The 26,313-nt window shown below is 47.9% G+C and overlaps 1 protein-coding gene across 6 annotated transcripts in view; it reads right to left on the reverse strand.

Annotated features, from left to right (window-relative positions):
- Positions 1-23,629, reverse strand: part of ZFP64 (ZFP64 zinc finger protein) — a 75,899-nt gene extending 52,270 nt beyond the window's left edge. For 2 of the 6 annotated variants that reach the window (XM_061437984.1, XM_061437982.1), the window contains exons 1-4: positions 23,287-23,627; positions 20,068-20,307; positions 6,246-6,407; positions 1,279-1,341 (exon numbers count right to left, since the gene is read on the reverse strand). In XM_061437984.1, the coding sequence (XP_061293968.1) occupies positions 1,279-1,341; positions 6,246-6,407; positions 20,068-20,307; positions 23,287-23,332 (511 nt within the window). In that variant the 5' untranslated portion in view covers positions 23,333-23,627. Of the gene's footprint in view, positions 1-1,278; positions 1,342-6,245; positions 6,408-20,067; positions 20,308-23,286 lie in introns of all 6 variants that reach the window. The other 4 variants (XM_061437983.1, XM_061437985.1, XM_061437980.1 and 1 more) reach the window with 4 other exon arrangements.
- Between the last annotated feature and the right edge of the window lie 2,684 nt (positions 23,630-26,313).

Here is a 26,313-nt window from a genome sequence, read left to right on the forward strand (position 1 = left end):
CTGGACAGTGGTGGAGCCAGGCGGGTGGTTTCTGGCCAGCTCTGCTGGCAGAGTCCTGATCCCGTTGGTCCTGGCCCCACCCTCTTCTAAGGCAAGGGCATTGTCAGCGCCCCGACTTGAACGTCTTAATGGAGACGTGCAGTTATACAGAAACCACCTTACAAGCCCAAGCCTGGTTAACCGGGAGGAGAGGACGCTCCCTGAGGATCTGCAGCAGTGAACTTCAGGCCACTGTCCTCACTTATACTTTATAATATTTCCCTAATTTTCATAAGTCATGATAGCACTTTCCTCTTGCAGTGATGAATATGCTATATGTGACTGATGGAACTTCAACATAGGAAACCCACCAGGAGAGGCTTATTGCTTGGTACATTGAGAATGCTTACCAATACCTGAAACATAATAATTTCAGAGTCTGATCAACTCGATGAAATTCAAATGACAAGATGCTGTGAGGCTGATTAGACCTGTGGCCAAGGAATATCTGAGATAACTGCTGGATATTTTATCTTCTTCATTTTACCTTATAGATACTTTATCTGAGGCTAAGCAGATTTTGGGCAATTAGTGATGCCCAATACAAATTTCAGTGTCCCTCCCTTATATACATGGATCCTCATTGAATTTATACATGACTATATCATTTGAGTTATAAGCATCTAATACTTTGTTAAAAATAGCCTAAAAGCAATTCCTTCTCCGTGTGTAAAGTCTGGGAGACACAAAAATGATACATTAAAGAAAATTAAATCACCAGAAATCATTGTGGGTTTCTTTTTCCATGCATCAGTCTTTTTTTCTCCCTTGAAAATAGTTTTTGTCAAATTTCCCCTTGGAAACTGCAAAAACAACACACTCAGGTGTCCATCCAGTGACACAGTGTAAAGATACCTAAGTGAAAAGTTACTGTTCTCCCCCTACTTGCTCTGTTTACCAGTCATTACACACACACCATATACACATATGCTTACAAGATATTCTCCTCCAGATGAGAAGAGCAGGTACATTTAAATTGTAATTAATTCTGGCAGGTCAATTTTCAAAATGCCCATACCTGTTCACATTTCCACTCCTCAGTTTGCTCGTATCGATTCTAGCACTGAGCTTTCTTGCTCTAGACATTTTCTGCCAAAATCATGTGTAGAAACAGCGTCTTGTTTTTATTTCATCTGTGTTGTATTCCCGTGATGACCAGGGAGGTCTGTGTCATATCATGTGTTTGACTTGTCTGGACCCCCAGCTCCCAGCAGAGGAGGGATGTGTGTGACCACTTACCAGTATGGATTTTTAAATGACGCTCCATGTCCTTCATACCATAGGCAGTCTTGAACTGGCAACCTTCAAAAGGCAAGGAAAGATCAATGACAGAGGGAAACATTTACTTTAGAACAGAGAAACAGCGAAGCAACTTCCTTAACCAACAGACGAACATTAATACCAGGTAACAGGACCAGCAGCGTCAGTGTGAATCCTGACACCAGGTATCAGGAAGCGCATAACACCACTTCCGTGCGTCCTACTCAAACTGCTGCATCTAAGTCTAATCAGACAACCCAAAGTGATGAACATTTTATGCGATAACTGGCCTGTTACTTTGCAAAACTATCAAGTTCATGAAAGACAAAAGCTTAGATTAAAGGAAACTAAAGACCCATGTCCAAGGAGTGGCGGCTGCATGGGCGCAGGAGGGCCTAGAGGAGCTACTCCACGTTCAAGGTCAGAAGGGGTGGCGGTGAGGAGATGCCGCTCGTCCAAGGTAAGAGAAAGCCAAGTAAGACAGTATGTGTTGCAAGAGGGCATCAGAGGGCAGATATACTGAAACCATACTCACAGGAAACGAGTCAATCTAATCACACTAGGACCACAGCCTTGTCTAACTCAATGAAACTAAGCCACGCCTGTGGGGACACCCAAGACGGGCGGGTCATGGTGGGCAGATCGGACAGAACGTGGTCCACTGGAGAAAGGAATGGCAAACCACTTCAGTACTCTTCCCTTGAGAACCCCATGAACAGTATGAAAAGGCAAAATGATAGGATACTGAAAGGGGAACTCCCCAGGTCGGTAGGTGCCCAATATGCTACTGGAGATCACTGGAGAAATAACTCCAGAAAGAATGAAGGGATGGAGCCAAAGCAAAAACAATTCTCAGGTGAGGATGTGACTGGTGATAGAAGCAAGGTCCGATGCTATAAAGAGCAATATTGCATAGGAACCTGGAATGTTAGGTCCATGAATCAAGGCAAATTGGAAGTGGTCAAACAGGAGACGGCAAGGGTGAACATAAACATTCTAGGAATCAGCGAACTAAAATGGACTGGAATGGGTGAATTTAACTCAGATGACCATTTATATCTACTGCTGCGGGCAGGAATCCCTCAGAAGAAATGGAGTAGCCATCATGGTCGACAAAAGAGTCCGAAATGCAGTACTTGGATGCAATCTCAAAAACGACAGAATGATCTCTGTTCTTAATCTCAAAAACGACAGAATGATCTCTGTTCTTAATCTCAAAAACGACAGAATGATCTCTGTTCGTTTTCAAGGCAAACAATTCAACATCACAGTAACCAAGTCTATGCCCCAACCAGTAACACTGAAGAAGCTGAAGTTGAATGGTTCTATGAAGACCTACAAGACCTTCTGGAACTAACACCCCCAAAAGATGTCCTTTTCATTATAGGGGACTGGAATGCAAAAGTAGGAAGTCAAGAAACACCTGGAGTAACAGGCAAATTTGGCCTTGGAATACGGAATGAAGCAGGGCAAAGGCTAATAGTTTTGCCAAGAGAACGCACTGGTCATAGCAAACACCCTCTTCCAACAACACAAGAGAAGACTCTATACATGGACATCACCAGATGGTCAACACCGAAATCAGATTGATTATATTCTTTGCAGCCAAAGATGGAAAAGCTCTATACAGTCAGCAAAAACAAGACCAGGAGCTGACTGTGGCTCAGATCATGAACTCCTTATTGCCAAATTCACACTTAAATTGAAGAAAGTAGGGAAAACCACTAGACCATTTAGGTATGACCTAAATCAAATCCCATATGATTATACAGTGGAAGTGAGAAATAGATTTAAGGGCCTAGATCTGATAGATAGAGTGCCTGATTAGCTATGGAATGAGGTTCGTGACACTGTATAGGAGACAGGGATCAAGACCATCCCCATGGAAAAGAAATGCAAAAAGCAAAATGGCTGTCTGGGGAGGCCTTACAAATAGCTGTGAAAAGAAGAGAAGCAAAAAGCAAAGGAGAAAAGGAAAGATGTACTCATCTGAATGCAGAGTTCCAAAGAATAGCAAGAAGAGATAAGAAAGCCTTCCTCAGCGATCAATGCAAAGAAATAGAGGGAAACAACAGAATGGGAAAGACTAGAGATCTCTTCAAGAAAATTAGAGATACCAAGGGAACATTTCATGCAAAGATGGGCTCGATAAAGGACAGAAATGGTATAGTCCTAACAGAGGCAGAAGATATTAAGAAGATGTGGCAAGAATACACAGAACTGTACAAAAAAGATCTTCACGACCAAGATAATCACGATGGTGTGATCACTCACCTAGAGCCAGACATCCTGGAATGTGAAGTCAAGTGGGCCTTAGAAAGCATCACTACGAACAAAGCTAGTGGAGGTGATAGAATTTCACTTGAGCTATTCCAAATCCTGAAAGATGATGCTGTGAAAGTGCTGCACTCAATATGCTAGCAAATTTGGAAAATTCAGCAGTGGCCACAGGACTGGAAAAGGTCAGTTTTCATTCCAATCCCAGAGAAAGGCAATGCCAAAGAATGCTCAAACTACTGCACAATTGCACTCATCTCACACACTAATTAAGTAATGCTCAAAATTCTCCAAGCCAGGCTTCAGCAATACGTGAACCGTGAACTTCCAGATGTTCAAGCTGGTTTTAGAAAAGGCAGAGGAACCAGAGATCAAATTGCCAACATCCGCTGGATCATGAAAAAGCAAGAGAGTTCCAGAAAAACATCTATTTCTGCTTTATTGACTATGCCAAAGCCTTTGACTGTATGGATCACAATAAACTGTAGAAAATTCTGAAACAGATGGGAATATCAGATCACCTGACCTGCCTCTTGAGAAACCTATATGCAGGTCAGGAAGCAACAGTTAGAACTGGACATGGAACAACAGACTGGTTCCAAATAGGAAAAGGAGTATGTCAAGGCTGTATATTGTCACCCTGTTTATTTAACTTCTCTGCAGAGTACATCATGAGAAATGCTGGACTGGAAGAAACACAAGCTGGAATCAAGATTGCCGGGAGGAATATCAATAACCTCAGATATGCAGATGACACCACCCTTATGGCAGAAAGTGAAGAGGAACTAAAAAGCCTCTTGATGAAAGTGAAAGTGGAGAGTGAAAAAGTTGGCTTAAAGATCAACATTCAGAAAATGAAGATCATGGCATCCGGTCCCATCACTTCATGGGCAATAGATGGAGAAACAGTGGAAACAGTGTCAGACTTTATTTTTCTGAGCTCCAAAATCACTGCAGATGGTGACTGCAGCCATGAAATTAAAAGACGCTTACTCCTTGGAAGGAAAGTTATGACCAACCTAGACAGCATATTCAAAAGCAGAGACATTACTTTGCCAACAAAGGTTCGTCTAGTCAAGGCTATGGTTTTTCCTGTGGTCATGTATGGATGTGAGAGTTGGACTGTGAAAAAGGCTGAGTGCCGAAGAATTGATGCTTTTGAACTGTGGTGTTGGAGAAGACTCTTGAGAGTCTCTTGGACTGCAAGGAGATTCAACCAGTCCATTCTGAAGGAGATCAGCCCTGGGATTTCTTTGGAAGGAATGATGCTAAAGCTGAAACTCCAGTACTTTGGCCACCTCATGTGAAGAGTTGACTCACTGGAAAAGACCCTGATGCTGGGAGGGATTGGGGGCAGAAGGAGAAGGGGACGACAGAGGATGAGATGGCTGGATGGCATCACCGACTCGATGGATGTGAGTTTGAGTGAACTCCGGGAGTTGGTGATGGACAGGGAGGCCTGGCGTGCTGCGATTCATGGGGTTGTGAAGAGTCTGACACGACTGAGCGACTGAACTGAACTGAACTGAAAGACACATGAAAACTAAATGCCGTGTGTGATCACAAATTGGATCCTGGACTAAGGGAAAAATATTTTTCTTTTGATACAGAGGACTTTAATGAGACAGTTGGCAAACTCTTGATAAAGTCAGCAGTTTGATAACAGCATTTATCAATGTTAATTTCCTGATTTGGATGACTGTACTGTGGTTATATAAAAGAATTTCCTTGTTTTTAGGAAATGTGTATTAAGGTGCTTAGAGGTAAAGTTCATGTCTGCAACTTTGGGGGAAATACACGTACATTTAGAAAAAAAAAGGGCTTCCCTTGTAACTCAGTTGGTAAAGAATCTGCCTGCAATGCAGGAGACCTCAGTTCAATTCCTGGATCGGGAACATCCCGGGGAGGAGGAAATGGCAACCCACTCCAGTATTCTTGCCTGGAGAATCCCATGGACAGAGAAGCCTGGCAGGCTACAGTCCATGGGGTTGCAAAGAGTTGGACAGGACTGAAGTGACTAATCCACCAACCACCAGAAAAAACAAAGCAAATGTAATATGTTAATATTTGGGAAATCCAGATGAAAGGTAAAGGCTGAAGGGAAAAGAAGGGCCCGGCAGAGGAGGAAAGGTTAGTTAGCTTCACCGACTGCAATGGGCATGAGTTTGAACAAACTCCAGGGGACAGGGAAGGACAGGGAAGCCCAGCACGCTGCAGTCCACGGGGTGGAAAGGAGTCAGACACGACTTAGCGACCGAACCATAACAAAAGGGTGCTCAGAAACTTTTTGTTTTACTTTTGCAACTTTTCCCTAAATCTGAAATTATTTCCAAATAAATTTTTTTGTTTTCCTTTTTTAAAGTAGGTAAGGGACAATTTTTCTGGATATCTTCCTAAGCTGTCGCACCAAGAGAAAGCCACAGTAATCTGAAATTCTCACTGTTCCCATTCAAAGGTCCTCGGCTGTTAAAGTCTTAGAGCCCAAGTGCATGGAGACCAGAGACAGTGAGAGGTGTGTCGTATGTGATGATGGAAATTCTGGGGGGTTGATTTCTAAGCCGGGCAGTTTGCAGCTGGCTTTGCCCAGTTGTCGGGAATCCAGGAGCTCGAGCCCTGGACCTGTTAAACGTCACGTTCTCTACACAAGCAGGACTCAGTGTCGCCTCTACCTGGATAGCAGCAGTTAAGCCTCTTCTGAGCCGGTGGGGCTGTGGGCTTTTTGGCACGCGACTTGGCAGGGAGAGAGATGACAGTGGCTGTCTGGTTTTCGCTGCTTTCCGTGGGCAGATACGTTTGATAGCCATGTTCAAAAACAAATTCTGGAGCTGAAACTAAAAGACAGGATGATTATTAATTTTCATAATACGAATCCCCAGTAGCTACTCCCTTTGCCTACATTCCTTTGTGAGAACGATTAGGCTGGATTGTCTTCCCACTGTTCCTTGCTGCTTAGGAGTGATCACGCGACCCTGTTCTAGCCAATGAGACACTGGAGAACATCTGCTGCGGGGGCTTCTGGAAAAGATTTTCTCCCTGATTTAAAAAAAAGGTGGGGGCGGAAAGAGAGGTAGGTGAGGAAAACTCATTCTTGCTGCCCTGGTTCCCCTGCTGTCTGTCTTTGGACATGCCTGATGAGGATGTGATGTCTGGATCTGAGGCAGCCACTTTGTAACCATAAAGGGAGACGCTGGGCCAGAGCCCTGAAACCTACTCAAATCCACACTCATTAAATAAACAAGAAATGCCCTATCGTTTATACCAGGTAGGTTTTCTGTTAACTTCACCCAAATGCATTTAGGTACTGTCCTTTCATAAACTTTATCACAAAATCCTTTCAAAAACCAGAAGGGAGCTGACTGAGGGAATTCTGGGCAAGCTACAAATACTCTCTAAACACAAACACTCTTCAAGCATTCCTAAGACCAACCAACCCATAAATCAACCTATATTCTCATGGAAGTTTTGAGGAAAAAAGAATAAAAAGAAGACCAAACATCATTATCATCTTTGTCTTTAACATCTGTCATTATAACAGGTAAAACAGGCAGTCCCAAATGTCTTTTCTTAAAATTGTTTTTACTGCTTTGTTAATGAAGTTAACAGTTTGCAGTTTGGGAATATGTATTTTCTTTTTTCCTTTATTATATGTAATCGTCACATGGAGATCTGGCTTCAGACAGGAGTAAATACGGCCTCTGCGGCTTGTTCAGGTGAACCTGTCAGGCTGAGAGGCCCTCCTGATGATTCTGAGAGCCAATGTCATATTCTGCTTCCCAAACTTCAGTCACGGAGGCACCACCTGTGACATTTCTCCATTGTATTTACAAAGTACACTTCTTTAAATCAACACGGGCCTGACATCACTCCCTATTTTGGCTTTGCCTGCAGCAGGAATACCCACTCCAAAGGTCTGAGGTGCCAGTTATATTTTCTCTTAAAACAAACATTCTCTCTCTTTGAAGCTAAGATGTTATAGACCGTAAGATGTCACATTATTTTATATACAATAAATTTTTAAAAGCTGTCAATTCAACACATGATAACACACTGCTTTCATATTCCTTAGGTATTTTACATATATTGATATTCCTTAGAGATTTTACATGTATCGAATGAGTTCTCTGAGGCTTCACTGAACATTTGACAGGAAACCCACGTTCCTGGCACGCAGCTCTTGGGCACCTTGAGCAATGACAGCCTCATCCCAGTGTGTGGCAAAGAACACCCAGGTGGATCGGCATTTGCTGTTTGAGCAAACTCATGGTTTCCCGTCTTCTCAGCTGAAATATGTAGTGGGGAGTTAAGTGGCTTTTGTTTAAAGCTGGCAAAAGATTCTGACAAACTGAAGTTCCATCTTCTTGCCAAGTCTCTTTGATGACCTGATCAACCACACCTGCCTCTTGGTGAGATGTTTCATCTACTCTGGGATTTAGCTATTGGTTTTCAAAATGTGGTCCCCAGCCAGCAGCAATGGACTTACTTAGGAATTTGCTGCAGAGGCAAGTTCTCGGGCCCCACCCCAGCTTATTGAATCAGAAACTCTAGGGTGGGCCCAGCAATCTGGCCTAACAAGCTGCCCACGTGATTCTGATAAACACAAGTTTGAGAACTAATGGTGCAGACCATGCTTTTCCATGCAGCTCAACAGTAACCTTAACTCAACTTTGTCTAATCGAGGGACTCCATCTCTCTCAGGTGTAGCTTTGCAAAACCCAATGGTTGTTCCTCCAGCAACAAAATTTGCTTCATCAATATCAAATGGACCCCCTACTACTATTTCTAGGTATTTCTGGGTACAGTTACTTTTCATCTTCAACCTGAACCATCCTGCAGTATCTCAGGAGACATTTCAAACAGCAATTAAACCCAACACACAGAGCTCCCCAAAAAATGCACACATCTCTGCCGAAGTGAGTAAAACAGTGATCACTGATAATAATCCAGGTTATTCACAAACGTGCAAAGACAATTCCTTGGTGACTGCCTCCGGGCCGGCAGCCGTCTCACTGATTCCAAGGCGCAGCCCCGTTTCAGGTGTTGTAATGTGTCTCTGAACTGATGTGAGTCCAGGCTCAGCCACTTCCCTCGGGTGGGACTTCAGGCCAGTCGAGGAGCTCCTTTGAGCCTGTTTCCCAGCCCGTCGGTGGGGATAATCACGTGCCCACTTCACAAGGATATCACGAAGCTTCATGAGGGCATCAATAGTGCAGGATATGGGCACAGTTGAGTCTTAATAACACTAATCCCTATAGCTGAACAGAACTGGGCACCAAACTCTTAGCGGGAATGATCAAGGCTTAGGGGAGCAATCACCTCCACTTGCCTGGGACCGAGGGGCTTCCCTGGTCATTGGACCTGAGATAAAACTAGGACGGCTGGTCATGCCACCGTGATACCCCAGCTTGTGGGAAAGAAGACTGGGAGGCACAGGGGCTGGGGGGTTGTGACAGTGGCCAGGCACTCTCTACAGTCCGGCTGCGGAGTCTGTGACCCTCCGGGAGGCGAGTCCTGGGTTTGGAATGATCCTGAGCTTGGGATACCCACCGTCCTTGGAGATGGCCGGGCCTGTCTGCTAACCGCCCCCGCCCCGCCCCCACAAGCCTTAGCATCTCTTTTGTGGTGAGTCACAGCAAAGGGGAACCCTGAGAGTATTCTGGGGGGGCAGCTCCTTTTCAGAAATCTGGTTTGCAAATATTTCCTCCCACCCAGGAAGCTGTCTTTACATTCCGCTGGCTGTTTCCTTAGGCGCACAGAAACTGATGCAGTCCTGCTGGTCTGTTTTTGCCTTTGCTGCACGTGCTTTCGGTGTCTTTAGGGGAGGCATCCAACTGGGGGGGAGGCATCCAACTGGAGGGGTCGTTTGTAGGGGGCGGTCCCTTGTCTGTCTTCAGATTTGGCGTAAACAGTGGAATCTGAGTGTCCAGCAGACGTGAAGGCAGCGGGGACAACCCCAAGCACCCAGATCTGCTAAGCCGGGGATGCGCTTCTAGCAGAAATGTGACTTCCCCCAGGGAAGAATGTTCTCAACCCTTCTTTCCACTGGGGTGATCTGTAGCATGAGCGGCCGCTTTCTGGGGGTGTGGGTGGTCTGGTGCCCAGTTCTGTTCAGCTATAGGGATAACTTTCTTCAAGAGTTCAAGGCCTCGTCTCCCCTGTGGGCACGGCTCTTACAATCAAGTCCAGTGTTTCTGGATCAGCCCCCACGCCTCCCCTTCCACCCCCAGCAGCTCACAGCCTCACACCTGCTTTCGGTTTTGACTCTGGGGCTCTCCCTGGCTTGCCAGTGTGCCCAGCTGCACGTCTGAGACACACAGCTTGTTACACGCAGTCTCGGTTTGTAGCAGGAGCACCTCAGGTGTTCAATTATTCTCCCATGATGTTGCTTAAAAAGTAAGACTGTCACACGAATTTCATAAGGAACCAAAACCGCCCTGAGCTTGGGACCCACTGGATGTCCTAGACCCGCGGAGCTCACAGGGGCCAACTGCAGCTCTTCCCACGAAACTGCTCTTCAAACATCTGAAGTCATCCACGTCTCCCAAGTCCCTTTGCTTCTCCTTTCTCATCTTCAACTTAAAAACTCCAGTTTTAATTCTTTTCTCTTTTTTAAAATTAAAAGTGTATTATATTGTCAAAACAAAAGAAAACACTGACTAGAAAATCCCGGGAGCACAGAAACGCGGGGAGAAAACCTGACCAACGCTGTCCCCCCGTGGCATGACATGCTTGCTGAATTCTGCACTTTTCCTCCAAAGCACTCATCTCTGCTGTAACTAGTTATGTGGCAAAGTATCTGACGCCCTTCCTCTCCGCCATTCGGTTGGATGAGCCCAGTGAGGACGTGCATTTCCCTCCATCACTGTTTCCTAGACCCTCGCGTGGAACCCGGCACGCACAGGGGCTCAGGGAACACCTGTTTAGTGATGGATCAGATGGCCAACCTGTTCTTTTCACACAGATTTTAAAAATACAGAACTGAGATCATGGCTTAAATCATTTTGTATGGCTTTTCTTTTTTATTAAATGATTAAACAATTTTGCTATGTGAAAGCATTTTGCCATGTTATCAATTCATCCAAAAAACAATTTCTTCTGGCTACATAAAATGCCACATTTGGGCTGTCCCAGCTAAATTAACCTTTTCTTCTTTTTTGGACACTGAGTTGGTTTCTAGGGGTTTACCTTTATAAATAACACCTATCCAAAATTTTTAACTTATCTCTTTAGTTTCTCTGGATACCTTCCTGTAAGCTGAAGAACCAGGTCAAAATGCAATGGTCATTTTATGGCTTGGTGACTCATAACTATAAGATCCTTTAGGAAAATCTAAATCAATACATATTCTCCCCTTCACCTTGGCTATCACACACACTATCTGTCAGGACAATATGAGACCGTTTTAGTTTAATCTGCATTTCTTTCATAATTGGTAAAAAATCCCTTTTCACTATATTTTATTCATTCACATACCTTCTTTATGAACTGCCTGTTCGGGCTATTAGCTCTTTTTTTTTTTTCTATTAAATTTTTACTTTTTTCTCATTGACTTGTAAATGATCTTTATAAATTAAGGCTATTCTTTCACTGTCACATATTTAAACCTATTGTTTGTTTTCCCCATATTGCCCATGCTTACAGCTCACATTTAGGGGCCTTGATTCAAGTGCAAACTCAGCATTCACCTCCTGGGAGAATTCTGTAAGGAAAGTCTCATGCTCTTCTAAAGGGTTTTCCCCTCATGGGAGCCACACCTGATCCTCAGGTCGGCCCAACAGTCCCGGTTCCAAGGGCTGAGCCCAACGCCAGCTTCTGATTCCTGACCCGCCCCTCTCTCTGCAGCAGCTGGCTGGTCTGGGGGCAGACAGGGGCACAGAAGCTGGACCGATCAGACCCGCTTGCCCTGCGGTTAGGAACTGGGACAAAGACACTGCAGCTTGCTGTGGACATCTATTTTGAAAAAAGAAGCACCTATGTGCCAGACACTGCCACCGATAGAGTTCCATTCTTTCCTGCCTTTCTCCCGGCAGGAGTGTGGATGGCCAGAAGGGCTTTGGGGCTGGATTCCACTGCTAAGCCCCTTCTCCGTGACCCCCTGCTGGCCTGGCTACACCAAGACAGTGGAACTGGGCCTGTTACCCATCCTAGCCAATGGCATCTGGGATTCCTGGGGAAGCGTTTCCTCTCTGTTAAAGAGAAGGTCCCTTTCCCCATCCCTGAGCAGGGCTGAGTGAAGACTTGAGGAGGAAAGCAGCCACCTTGTGGCCATGAGAAGCATTACTGCCGGGGAGAATAAGAAGACCCAGAAACCCCGGGTCTGCCCTGCCAGCTCTTATCCTGAGATAAGCAGTGCCTCACAGTCCAGCCCTCTTGTAGCTTAGTGTTATTAAGAACAACCAAAAGCATCTGAACTAACCTGAGCCCGTACTGGCTGGCCCAGACTCCCAGGACCCTGCTCAGAACTACCCAGATGGGATTGTTAAGGGAGGGGGCTGGGGATCTCCGTCTTACTGAAGCTCCAGGGGGCTCTTTTGAGAAAGGCTGTGATGAGGACTTTACCAAGGGTGCTGAGGGGCTTCTGCAGCCCTGGAGCTCGGCTCCCAGCCCCAGGTCTGGCTTCGAGCCCCTTTCTGGCTCTGTCACCGCCATGAAGCTATTTAACGCCTTCATGCTTTAGTTCGTTACAGGTAAAACAGGGATAATAATGATTAGTAGCTAATATATGTTGCAAAAATTTAATTTTTTAAAATTAAACGTTAAACTCATTAACTGAAGTTGTGAAAACCTACTTCACATACTGAGAAAACTGCTTGGCACAATAATAAGCAGCATGTAAGAATTAGCTGGGAGAAGGCAATGGCACCCCACTCCAGTGCTCTTGCCTGGAAAATCCCATGGGCGGAGGAGCCTGGTAGGCTGCAGTCCATGGTGTCGCAAAGAGTCGGACACGACTGAGCGACTTGACTTTCACTTTTCACTTTCATGCATTGGAGAAGGAAATGGCAACCCATTCCAGTGTTCTTGCCTGGAGAATCCCAGGGAAGGGGGAGCCTGGTTGGCTGCCGTCTATGGGATCGCACAGAGTTGGACACGACTGAAGCGACTTAGCAGCAGTAGCAGCAGCAAGAATTAGCTGGGCTTCCCAGGTGGCAGAGCAGTAAAGAATCCGTCTGCCCATGCAGGAGACGTGGGTTCCATCCCTGGTGTGGGGAAGATGCTCTGGAGGAGGAAATGGCCACCCACTCCGGCATTCTTGCCTGGGAAATCTCACGGACAGAGGAGCCTGGTGGGCTGCAGTCCCTGGGGTCACAAAGAGTCAGACACGACTGAGCGACTAACATACACACCCAAGAGTCAGCTATGACTATTATTATTGCCAGATTCCCCTGGCAACTCACTACCTAGTTTGTTTTACTGAATTGCTCACACACTCAACAACCTTCAGTGGCTCCCTAGCTCCTTCAGAATAAAGGCCAGATCAAAGCAGGGGCCGCTAGTCCGTAGGCGCTGTATCATCTCCAGCCACTGTGATCAGATCTCCCCTTCAGCAGCAGGGACCAGCTTCTCCACCTCCAGGCCAGCAGGAGGAAACGCCCCCCTCCCGCTGTCTTCCTCCCAAAGGCAGGTGAGATTCTCAAGGTCTATCATGCGTGTGATCTCACTCATCATTTTCCCCGTGGCTTTCCCCGCCGAGACCAACCTACTCCATAAACTCTCTGCACTGGTCACACATAGCTGGGCTTCTGTGTCTTACAACAAGTTCTCCTCCGCTCCCGGACGAGCTTGGAATCCTCCAAGGGAAGCACCTCCATTATCTCGGCTCCAGAATCTGGCACCCCCCAGTCCCAGAGCCGCCCTCACTGGACCCTCACGATGGAGCCGGCGCCACGCCATGAACGTCACGGGCTTGAACGAGTTCAATCCGAACCGCGCCCCCTACTGCATTTACTCGGTAACTTTTACTGAGCGCCTAGGATGTACCAGGCCTGGGGCTGGGCGGCCGAAAAGCAAGACTGATTAGTGCCTGCTCCAGGGAGGTTATGGAGCTTTCCCCATAGCTCAGTGCTCAGTCGGTAAAGAGCCTGCCTGCAGTGCAGGAGACCCGAGTTCGATCCCTGGGTCGGGATCTCCCCTGGAGAAGGAAATGGCAACCCACTCCAGTATTCTTGCCTGGGAAATCCCACGGACAGAGGAGCCTGGTGGGCTACAGTCCATGGGGCTAGAAGAGTTGGACACAACTTAGTGACTAAACCAGGGAGATTATAGTCTGGTAAATTAGAAGTTAAACCACTACCTTGCTTACTACTAATTAGTTGTTTTGCAAATACAGAATAAGGGTCATTTAAAATTAAGAAAACAAAACAACCCACTACTTTGAGGCCCACAGGCAAATTGAGCCTTCAGATAATTTTGTTTTTTAGGCTTTCAAAATCAGTTAGGTGGGCTGGGTCTTTCCCAGGTCAATGACCTCTGGCCAAAGACCACCAGGGACACGCCTGTAGTTGAATAAGTTGATTACTCCTTACAGTAAGGGAACCCTCGCCCCACGGGGGCTGTGGAGGGTCTCAGTAAGAGGGTGCCCGGAAGCACGTAGAGTTTTAGATGTTTGGGGCTCATGTTAGATGATTCTGCGAGGAGGCTTCAAGGAAGCCTGCGCTGGAGGCTGTCAGGAAGTGGGGACAAGCCTATGACTTGGTATCTTAGCGACTAGTGCTCAGATGCAGAGAAGGCTAGAGCAGCAGATAAAATCGATAAAGCAGGAGAGGAGCGGGGCAGGAGGGGATGCCCGGGGTTCCGAGGCTCAGGCATGACAACACAGGAGTTCTCTTTCCAGCCTGTCCCAGCACAGTCAGAGCTGCCCTGTCCCACGTGGACGTTCTGTGACTCTGTTCAGCAGGGGAACAGCACAGCGCGCCCCGGGGAGTTAACCCAGCGCCCAGGGACTCTGACGCCCCCCGGCTCTCCTCTGCTGGTCGTCCACGGCCCGCCCACTCCCCCTCACAGCCCACCTGCTGCCGTACTTACTGCCCCTGCCTGAGCCCAGGAGCATCTGAATTCACTTCTCTGGCTAAAGACTGCTTGTTACCAAATAAACTGATGGCAACTGTGGTAAGGGCTAGTTGAGGAAGTGGTGAAGAACCTAACCTTCGGGGTGGGGAAGGGAGGGAGAAATCGTGGCTAGCTTCTAGGTGGAGGTGACTTTTAACCTGGGTCCTAAAAATGGAGGAATGAACCAGAAGAGGTGGGAAAAGTCAGTGATAGTTCAACTAATACTGTCTGGAGGCTTGCCATGAGTCAGGGCCTGCGGAAAATTTTCCATGAACTGTTCCACTTAATTTCTACAGCCCCTGATTCAGTAAGTAAGTAACGGGAACTAACCCTGATGGCTTGAATGTCTGCATGTAGGAGCCTCTGGCAGTGACCCTCTGAGGTGAGTTCTATCTCTACTCTCCCGTTTTACAGCTGGGTAATGGAGACCCTTGAGACTCTAAGTCACCTGCCTGAGGTTACCTGGATGGGAAGTGATGTAGCTCGGATCTGAACCCAGGCAGTCCGACTCAGGAACCTAGACTCTCTCCACTACCAAGTTCCATGGCCTTTCTATGTATTTCTGTCCCACTTTAAAAAGGAGACAATGCAAACTCTTACAACTTGCAGCACTCACACAGCTCCTAAGGCCCTCTGCAGCCAAGACTTTAACACGGGAAGCTGACCCCAAGCCCCATGGCTTCAAGCGGGGAACTTAGAAAATGCATGTAGGAGGCTAGATTTTTCCACCAGCGTCAAGATCTAATGTTACTGCTTTTATAGAAAAGTTCTCAAATCAAATGCCAAATGATAGGCAGCTTTCAAAGCTAGCGGGCAGAGAATTAACTTTACTTTTTATCCAACATGGCAACCCACTCCAGTATTCTTGCCTGAAAAATCCCATGGACAGAGGAGCCTGGTGGGCTATAGTGCATGGGGTCACAAAGACTGAAGCGACTGAGCAGGAGGAAGGGTCTGTTTTAATCAAGGACTGAAGACGGACCAATAACCCTGGACAAGGTCTGGGTGCGGGTATTGAGAGGAACCTGCCGGGGTGGGGGTCGGGTGGTGAGCATCTTTCCAACTGGGTCGAGGCCTGCAATCCCCTGGGGAGCTTGTTAACAATGCAGATGCCTGAGCCTCAGCCAGGCGGATTCGGAGGTGCAGCCCAGGCACTAGCGGCTTTAACAAGATCCCAAGGGACCCTGGTCCAAACTGCCGCTGCTGCAACACCGAAGCCCAAACTTTGGGGAAGCTGGACCCCGCAAACCAAAATAAACAGTGTAAAAGAAAGGGCGGGGGGAAGCAAGATGCTGCTTGTTTGGGGGCAGAGCTGCAGGCACACGCAGGGAGAGCAGCTGGGTCAGGCAGAGACTCAGCACCCTGCTCATCTCACTTGGGCATGCATCTTGATGTTAAGAAAGTGAAAGTTGCTCATTTATGTTAATAAAGTGAAAATCGCTCAGTCGTGTATGACTCTTTGCAACCCCATGGTTCCACAGTCCGTGGAATTCTCCAGGCCAGAATACTGGAGTGGGTAGCGTTTCCCTTCTCCAGGAGATCTTTCAAACCCAGGGATCAAACCCAGGTCTCCAGCATTGCGGGCAGATTCTTTACCAGCTGAGCCACCAAGGAAACATTAACACCCTTCATGTTAATAAAGGCGGTCCTCTACTGAGTCCAATGACTGTCCCAGGTCCTTTATTTGGATTATTGCAGAGTCTCACAATAACCCAATCATATTAGGCACCTAATTCTAAACCTAATAGTATTTGTTTGTTGTTTACTAAGTCACGCCCAGCTCTTTGCGTAGCCTGCCAGGCTCCTCTGTCCATGGGATTTCCCAGGCAAGAATACTGGAGTGGGTGGCCATTTCCTTCTTCAGGGGATCTTCCCAACCCAGGGATCGAACCTGCGTCTTCTGCAGTGGCAGGCGGGTTCTGGACCCGAGGCACCTGGGAAGCGCACCTACTGGTATTAGGTACCCTTTTTAATAATCCCTTTCTACAGACAAGGAACCTGAGTGAGTGACCTGCCCACAGCCCAGGGTTGCCGACTGGGATAACCCGTCTCTGGTGCGCGGCACCCCCGTCAGCTCTGCGCGGTGGGGAGCGCTTGCGCAGTGGGCGCCGAGGCGTACCGGGCGGTCGGCAAAGCTGAGGCGCGGCTACAGTGAACAAGGGCGGGGCCGTGGAGAGGCCGGGTGGCGGGCGAAGGTCTCCGAGCCGGTTACGTGGTGCGCGGGCAGCTTCACCAATGGACGTGAGGCGCGGGCCCCTGTGCGTTCACTCCACACACAACCACTGCCGGGAATATGATGCTGCGGGTCAAATGCAGCCCCTGACCTCGTGGCGCTTACGCTTCAGCAGTGGGACAGGCCTTAAATTTGTTCTGCAAACAATCATTTAATTACGGGGACCTGATCTGAGAGAACAATGCCCATGTGTGTGGTCTCAGAGGGGGGCTCTTTGGGGCGATGCAGTTAAGCCCAGCTCTGACACATGCACCAGCTTTAAGTCAGCTCCAGGCAGAGGGGGCAACACATACAAATGCCCCGGGGCTCAAGGAAGAGTGGCCCACTCGGAAAACAGAAAGGATGTCATCACAGCTACTGTGAGTCAGAGGGGGCGGCGTGTCCTGAGATGCAGTCAGGTCCTGTGTGCAGATGGTCCTGAACCTTAGGTTTTGAGGGTGGGCTGGTGTCAGCCAGGTAAAGGCGAAAAAGGCAGAGGGGACGGCAGCAGGGAAGGCTCAGAGCCCAGCGAGAGGCAATGGCCACAAACGAAGGGTCTTGGGGCCTCCCCGTGCTGGGGCCTCCGGTCCCAGGCTTCACACCGGGTGTGGGGTGACTGGGAGCTTGTTTCTGAGAACAGAGAACCTGACACTCAATCTTCAGGGAGAAGACCACGAGGGCAAGGGCCCAGGGACCTGAGTCCCAGGACTGTCCTGAACCTGTGCTGGGACCCTGACCATCTCTCATCTCCACCTGCAGCTTCACTCTGTCCAGCTGTAAAATGAGAAGGTGGTACCAGGCCCATCCCTAAGGTGAGTTTCTGTTCGAACATTTTCCTGGTGATTTCCTCTAAGATGAGATGAAGAGAAACTCGGGAGAAAGTGGGAAGACCTCAGGGTAACCTGATGAGAGTTTCCGAGGTGATCAGTTATATTCAACGCTTAACACATTTCAGCAGGAACATTATTTTGGATGCAGTAAGGAAACGACCACAAACTTCACCTGCTGCCAAAAAACTCAGACACAGCATCAACGTGCAAATGATAAGGCAAAAGCTGGTACCCTCACTTCAGAGGTTCTCCACATCTTAGCTCCAATTAACTGTTTGCAAAACATTGAAAACAAGTCAGAAGTTGCAGATGGGCTCGATCAAGCTCACAGATGTATTTTGTTTGACCAACAAGTTTTTTTTTCCCCCTCATCGCCTGACATGTGGGATCTTAGTTCCCTGACTGGGGATCAAACCTGTACTCCCTGCAGTGAGAGGACCTTCTTAACCACTGAACTGACAGGAACGTTTCCTAACAAAGTTTTAAAATTTGGGAAATTTTACATTTTTCAGTTGCTCAGAAAAACCCAAACTATCTAACTGACTGAATCCAAAGAGCAACTTTCTCTATTTCACCAGCGTCCCCACCATCCCCTAATGCCTTCTGCAGAGTTGACATCTTTCATTAACATTACTTGCCTCACTCCTGTTCTAGAAGCTTTCCTTGAATATAATACATATGCATATATATGCTGGTTTATATTTACCTTGAGACTCTATGTGGGTACACAGATCTAGCTTCCTTTTCAGACTAAGTCACATTCTACTGTCTGAATTTATTCATCTAATTGTTAGATTATTATTCATTATCCATCATGGCATTTATTTATCTAATCTCCTGACATATACGTTACAAAGGTTCCATTTTCTTTACAGTATATCAGTAAACACCCTTGTACATTTTTACTTGTCAAGTTTTAGAGGATAAATACCCACAAGTGCACATACTGGGTAAATGTGTACATTTTAAAATTTGAAATATTTTAAATGTAAGAATTAAAGTTTGAAAGATATCACAAAATTGCCCAGCTTATATGAATGGATATCTCCAGAAAGGAAAGGAAAGCAGTATTTGATTTGCATTTCTTTATTACTGAGGGATGATGACTCAATGACACATCCTTGTATATTTACTGGCTCTTGAATAGCAACTGCTGCTCTTTGCTGACTTTTCCATTTAGTCTTTTTATTGATTTTTAGGAGTTTTTTTTTTTTTTAATATATGAAGGATATTAGGCCTTAGTCATATGTACTTCATTTTCTTTTCCCAGTTGTCTTTAAGCTTTTTTTATACATTGTTTTTACTGTGGAAGAATGGTAACTTTATTTGCAACCACATAACAATTCTTTTTCTTTTGGGGGAGCAATCCTATAACCTGCTTTCTTTGGAAGGCACAGTATTAATATATTTTTTGATTTAAAAATTTGAATGCCTTTAAAAGCCAACAAATACATCCTCTATTTTCCCATAGGATGCAACAGTGTGTCTACCAACCATCTCATAAATGGGTGCTTACTGGAGTCATCTGTCTCATCCCATAAGGCAGATTATAAAGGAATAAGCTTCGGGGTGTGAGTATTTGGGTCTCTCTGCATGTGGGGGCTTCCCTGGTGGCTCAGACGGTAAAGCATCTGCCTACAACGTGGGAGACCTGGGTTCAATCCCTGGGTCGGGAAGATCCCCTGGAGAAGGCAATGGCACCCCACTTCAGTACTCTTGCCTGGAAAATCCCATGGACGGAGGAGCCTGGTCAGCTATAGTCCATGGGGTCGCAAAGAGTTGGACACGACTGAGCGACTCCACTTTTACTTTCTTTCTTTTGCACATATATAGTTTTTACTCTACAACTTTGACGGTTTCATTGTGCATGTTTAACTTTTGGATCCATCTGTGGTTTCTTTTGGACGTGACCAAGAACTAGGATGAACTTTTCTGTTTTTCCAGTTGGTGGCACAGGGAAGGGGAGTCATCAGTACTTGTTTATAGATTTTAAAAATTTCTTAAACATTTTTTTTGTCCTTTATACAAATAATGCAAATTCAGGAATCACACACATATTTCCACCACCCCCAAATAACCACTTTTTCCTTTTTTACCATTTCCTGCAAGTATTTTTTTCTTGTATATAGCTTTTTTTTTGGTTTTGTTTTAAAAACCTGGTTTTTGTCTGTTAGTTTTGTTTAGCACATGCCAACAATTTATAACTGCTACCACTTAATGTTTTAACCTAGCAGTTCCCAAACCTGGCCAGGCAGCTAGCTTCCCCATGGAGCTTGTTAAAAATAATGAATCAGCAATCCTAGGGGGTGGGCCCTGGGTGTCTATATTTTTAACAGGATCTGAAGAGGCGTCTGGGACATAGCCAGGCCAACTCTGAGTGACTGCCCCACCCCCCAACCATACCTGTGATCGTCTGGGTTTCCGAGGTGATGGTTCGAGTGGTGGTCTGAGTCTGGGTGGCAGGCACCGTTTCCTCCGATACAAACTGGACCGTGCTGGGCGCTGCCCCAGACGTGCCGGTTAGCTGGCAGCCACTCTGCTTGTGAGCTACAAAGGCGTCCAAATTGTTAAACTGCTGCTTGCAGATGCCACAGATGTGGATGTCGGGAGTCAGCTCCACCAAAACTGTTGTGCCACCTGGAACTCCAGGGGACAGAGGGGGAGTCACAGGTTAATTTCAGACAGCTTGAAATGGAAACACAAACCAGACCCACGGTGAGAGAAACGGGCATGGTGACAGGCGTGGCTAGCTGCTGGCCCAGTATCTATTCCACTCCCCTCTTCTTGCACACAGAACCCCAGTGCCACCCCAGCAGCAACATACCCACCCAAGTAATGCTCCTGATCACTCCCTGTGGGGGCACTAGTGGTATCTCATGCAGGAAGGTTCTTCCCTGCACCTCAAGAAGGCTACCTTGCGCTTCAGAGGACCATCTCCTGTCTCAAGGAAAACGTAATTGTACTTCTCAGTCATTATGGGAGCCAGTGCTCCCACTATTCCAACCCTCTCCCCCATCATGAGAACCACTAGCCTGAATAATTTTGGTTCATGACATACTTGGGAATCCCTCCAGCACAGTGCTGGAAGAGCTTCAGGGAAAAGCACGATAAAAAGGGAGCTGACATGGTTGGCACTGTTCACCTCTCCCTTCAGCCTTGAATGCAGGTGTGATGCCAGGTGCTTCTGCAGCCATGTTGTAACATGAGGTAAATAGTAAGATCTCTACAAAAGTTTACTTCACTGATCCCCTAAATCAACCCTAGAATCAATCAATTCCAGACTTCTAATTAGGCCAGTATAGTTCAGTTTTGTTACTTGTAAGCAAAATTAATTCCTGACAGGCATTATTTCACTATAGTAATAATATCAAGAATTAATATTGTATTTAACACTTGCAAAGCGCTTACCACAGTCCTGGCACTATATTAGAAACTGCTATATAAATGTTTGTTAAATAAAGAAATACAACGACTAAGTCTCTAACTAATAAGACAAACTGAATTTTTATTTTAAAAGTTTTCTTTGCCTTATTACAAGGAAATTCATGTTTATAACAGAAAATCTGGAAGAGAAGGAGGAGGGAAATTACAGTCTTTCCACCTATGGCTACCATGAACATTACAAAATATTTTCTTCCATTCATCGAATTAAAGATTGTTTATATCATAGTGTATTGTAAATTAACCTTTTTCCCAATACTGCTGTACAAGCATTATGCTCTATCACTAAAGTCTCTTTTTATATATATATATATATATATATATATAATTATTTAATGACAACACATTATTCCATATTTTCTAAGCCTCATAATTTCTCACTAACTGTAAGGTTTGTATATTATTCCCAATTTTCCCTGAGTCTAAATAGTATGAAAACCACCTTTGTGCATATACAGTTGGCATCTTTGCTTCATAATTTAAAAAAATTATAAAATATTTGCATTATGTCCAATGTCCCATTACAACCAAGACAAGACATCTCTGTGCAGAAATACAATTTGGTTGACTTCTAAGAAAAGATACTCTGCACTGAGCAAGGTAGGTTTGTAAGCCATCTTGCAAACACTGAAATCAATGGATGGAAGGACGTGACATTTCTCATCTCTCTAACACTGTCTTCCTGTAGCTACTGAGGTGCCCAAGCTAAGAGGAAGACAAAGAATCCAAGAGACTAGTGACTGCATCATTGAGATTCCTTAATGGTGGGACTCAGGAGGAGATGGGGTGAAGTTTCTGCTTCATAAGATGGTTACGAGAATTAAATGAGATGGTGCTTGTAGAAGGCCAGCACAGGGATCCCCAGCATGTCACCTGATGGGGTTATTACTGAGGTGTTCTATTTGAATTTGAAAATATCCCCTCTGAATATCTGTAATGAACTGAGACCCAATAGAATACACTGGGTCTATTTTTTTTTTTTTTTTTTTTTGGTATCATCAACACAAAGAATTCCTTTATCTTTGCCAGGCTCTTCTGTCCATGGGATTCTCCAGGCAAGAACACTGGAGTGGGTTGCCGTGCCCTTCTCCACGGTGTCTTCCCAAGCCAGGGATCGAACCTGTGACTCTTCCGTCTCCGGCATTGGGAGGCGGGTTCTTTACCACTGGCGCCCCCTGAGAAGCCTCTTTATCCCTACAAAGTTCTCCAAACCTGTCTGGGCATCAGAATAAGGGCTAGGGTGGGTTATTTAAACACGGATAAACACGGACACATCTGACCCCCACTTCAGAGAGTCCTAATGGAGGTGGGGTGAACGGGGACTGAGGTTTAGGGAAATCTGCGCTTTTCACAAGTTATGCAAGGAACACACAGACATGTTTAGGAGCCAGTGTCTTCCAAGTCGGTAACAGTAACATCTAACAAGTGCCAGGGGTTCTCAAACTTCCTGTGCCTCCGAATCGCCCAGGGCAAGCCCATCCTCCTCCCTTCTACCCTGGCCCCACCACCTGGTAGGTGGGGCCCACAGAGCTTTTTTCCCCTCCTTTTTTGAAAAATAAGCGCTGGAGCTCCCAGGTGGCTGGTTCGCGCTCAGCCCCACACTTAGGGAAACAACGAGCCCGGCGAAACCACGGGCTTGAAAAAGGCTGTCATCATAATGAAAATGGACCCCAAACTCAAAACTCAAAGAAAACGCCCACGGCCCCATTCCCCATTCAGATCTCCACCTTCAACGTGGACAAGGCTTTTCAGGAAGCCGGCAAGCCCAGCCAGCCAGACCTCGTGCAGTCCTCCGAACCCAGACTTCAAGGATTCGGGGCCACCGAGACAGAAGTTTTCCCATCAGCGTGGCCGCGGTTACCCCAAATCCACCTCCAGGCTGCGTCGGGGGCGGGGAATGCCGCGAGAGGGTGGGCGACGGTCGGAGCCGCCAGCCCTCCCCCACCGCCCGCTGCACGGGGGGCCCTTTGGAGGCTGGCGAGCGCCCCCGCCTCGCGCCGGGTGGGGTGCGCCCGCCCCCGGCCCACCCCGGCGCCTCCTGCCCGGCGCGCCCGCCGCGGTCCCCGAGACGCCGGCTCGGGGCCGTCACCCCGATTTCGGGGCCCCGGGCCTGCCCGCTGCGTCGCAGGCGTGCTTGGGCCCGGGCCCCGGAGCGCGCACTGCGCCCGGAAAAGCACTTACTTTGCACCGAGCCCGGGAAGCTCTCGCCCTCGTTGCTCGCGTTCATGGCCGCAGACTGGGGGCCGAGGGGGGTCCCCGGCCGGCCGGGGTGCAAGGGCGCGGGGCGCGCGGGTCTACATGGTGCAGGGACTTTTCCTTTTATTTTTCCACCCCCCCAGCCTTCCTTCTCCCAACTCCGCGAGGCGGGGAGGACGGATGTACAGCGAGCGCCACTTCCGCTGCCTAGAGGGCGCTGGCCCGGCCCGGCCGCACCAACCTGGCTTCGCGGCTGCGGCTCCCGGGGGAAGAAGCCGGCCAATCCCGGCACTCGGGCCGCGGGGTCTCCCCGGGGTCCGGACGGCGCACACGCGGTGGGGCGGCCGCGGGCAGCGAGGGACGCGCCCCGCAACCCCCCGGGCTGCAGCAGCCGGCGCCCTGCCCGCACCCCGGAGGGCTGGGCCGGCGCTTTGGGCACCCCCCACCCCGGCTCTGGCGCCTTTGCACCTGCCGCTCTGGGCGTCTGGGCCCCGCCGAGTCCGGGCAGCCGGGTCGCCCCGGTGGTTTGCAGAAGAGGAGCGAGTCGGGCAGCAGTTGGGTGGGTGCTTGCGGGGGGGCGGGGCGGGGGGGCGGTCACAGGCTTGGCGGGTGGGGAACGCCGGCTGGGCGCATCCGCAGAGCGCTGGGCGGGCCCCCTGCCCAGTAGTGAAATAAAGAGGCCCGTGCTCACGTGCTTGGGTGGCAACTGGGATCGGTCGCTGGGGCAAGAACCCTGACCCTGGGGGTCCGCCAACTCTTCTGTGCATCACCACCACCCGGAGAGCTTGTTAGGACGGAGGCCGCGGGGCCAGCCCAGAGTTTCTGACTCGGTGGGTCTGGGGAGAGGCCCGAGGACCAGCATTCTAAGTGACAAGGTGAAGTTCCTGATACCGGTGGGCGCTGCTGCCCCCGATCTGACCCCGCGCTCGGCTGACTTCACCTGCCATTCCCTCCTCCCCTCAGGCGTCAGCCCCCAGCTCTTTTCAGCCTCAAGGCTTCTGTGCTTACTGTTCACTCTGTATCCACCTGCCACCCTGCCTAACGCCCTTGGGTCTTGATTTTAAATGCCATCCACAGAGAGGCCCTTCTTGGCTAGCCCCCGTTCTAATCCTGCCGTGCCTCCATCCAGTGGCTCCCCCTGTTACTTTCTGGTCTGCTTTATTTTAGGATTTATCAAATCTAACCTGGTAATCTGAGGTATCTCTATCTGTATCTACCAGTCTATCCATCTATCTGTAGATCTATCTAATTTGTCAATCTCTACAGACAGGTACACAGATTTATTCGTTTATTACCTGTTTTCCCTTGCCCCTTACATTCAGTAAATCCTCAGCAACCTGGAATGAATAATAAAAACCTCCCTGCCTTGCTGATACATCTATCCCCAGTGACTTGGTCTGGTGCCGGAACATAGTAGGCCCACAGTAAATAGGGTGAGTATAACTGATGAAATTATCCTGCGGTTTCCATTGAGGGTTTGCTCATTCCTCCAGCAGCAATATACTTAGAAGCGTCTGCCATGTGCCAGGCAGCATGCTAGCCCCTGGAGGTACAAGGGTGATCCTATTTACTTCCTGCTCTAACAGAACTTGGCTGGTGGCTAGCGATGCAGTCCACGCTAAACAGTCAGATCAGCAGTGTAATTTCTTGAGAGTAATATGATCTCAGAAGACATGAAACAAGGATGTGATGGTGGCTTCCTTGGCCTATCTGAGCAAGCAATGTGTGAATGAGGCTGCTGCGTTGGGGGCAGTTCCAGCCTGGGGGACTGGCAGGTGCCGGAGCCCTCAGCCACAATGCTCTAGACAGGAACGGGCCACCCCGCCCCCCAGTCCCACTGCGAGTCTCACCGCCCTCCCCCAGACCCCCTCACTGCTCCTGCTCAGACACGCCCAGCTCTGCTTTTCCTCCTCCTTCTGCCTGGATTGCCTTCCCCTGGTCTTTGCAGGACTAGCCAAATGGAAGGTCACTTTGTGGCGGAGACCTTTTCTGTCTCTTATCTGAAGTACTTACCCCCTGCTTGGTACACTCTGTACATCACCTCAGTACACCTACTCCTAGTCAGTATGACCCAGAAAGGCACTGCAGCATAGGGCAGTGTTTATTTTTTTAATGCTTGATAAATGAATCCCCACCTGGATGAACATTTCCAGCCTCATGCCCCTTGCCAGCCAATGTTACCCCAGCTCCCCAAGTCCAGACAGGTAAACACCGTACAGAATTCTGTTGCTGCAGATTCCTTTTGTTGAGAGCAGTATTTTTTATTTTTGTCAGAAGAGAAACACCAAGGGGGCTTGCTAAGGAACAAATTCTAAAGTTGAAACCCAGATCAACTGCACCCAAATTTCCTAAGGCAAGACCTGGTAATTTGCATGTATTTCACAAGTGCTTCAGGTAATTCTTACCACGATATAATTAGGGGCCTTACGAATCAGTGCTTAAGTCTGCCTGTCCTGGACACACACTATTCCAAGGTGAGGTAAACCCTGGAGCTGTTTCGCTGTAACCAGTTGGGTGACCTTCCTGGGAGACTCAACTGCTCTGTGCCTCATTATCTACAGTCTGGAAACAGTAATGGTACCTACGTCCCTAAGGTCTTTTCAGAGGAAAGTGAAAGTGGAGTCCTTCAGTTGCTCCGACTCTTTGCCACCCCACGGACTGTAGGCCACCAGGCTCCTCTGTCCATGGATTTTTCCAGGCAAGAGTACTGGAGTGGGTTGCCATTTCCTTCTCCAGGGGATCTTCCCGACCCAGGGATTGAACCTGTGTCTCCCGCTTTGCAGGCAGACCCTTTACCATCTGAGCCACCTGGGAGTCAATATATATAAAGTGCTTAGAATACTGCCAGGACAACTTTAGCATGACTGGGCAACAGATGTTTAAAAAATTTAATATTTACCCCATGTCCAAGGGCAGAGGAGAAGCCCCAGCAAGACAGGAGGAGGGGTGAATTTGCATTTAAAATCAAACCCCATTCCCGCAAGAGACGCTCAGAAGGCTCAAACATACCTT

The sequence above is a fragment of the Bos javanicus genome, chromosome 13, assembly GCF_032452875.1.
Source record: "Bos javanicus breed banteng chromosome 13, ARS-OSU_banteng_1.0, whole genome shotgun sequence".
Taxonomy (NCBI): Eukaryota; Metazoa; Chordata; class Mammalia; order Artiodactyla; family Bovidae; genus Bos; species Bos javanicus.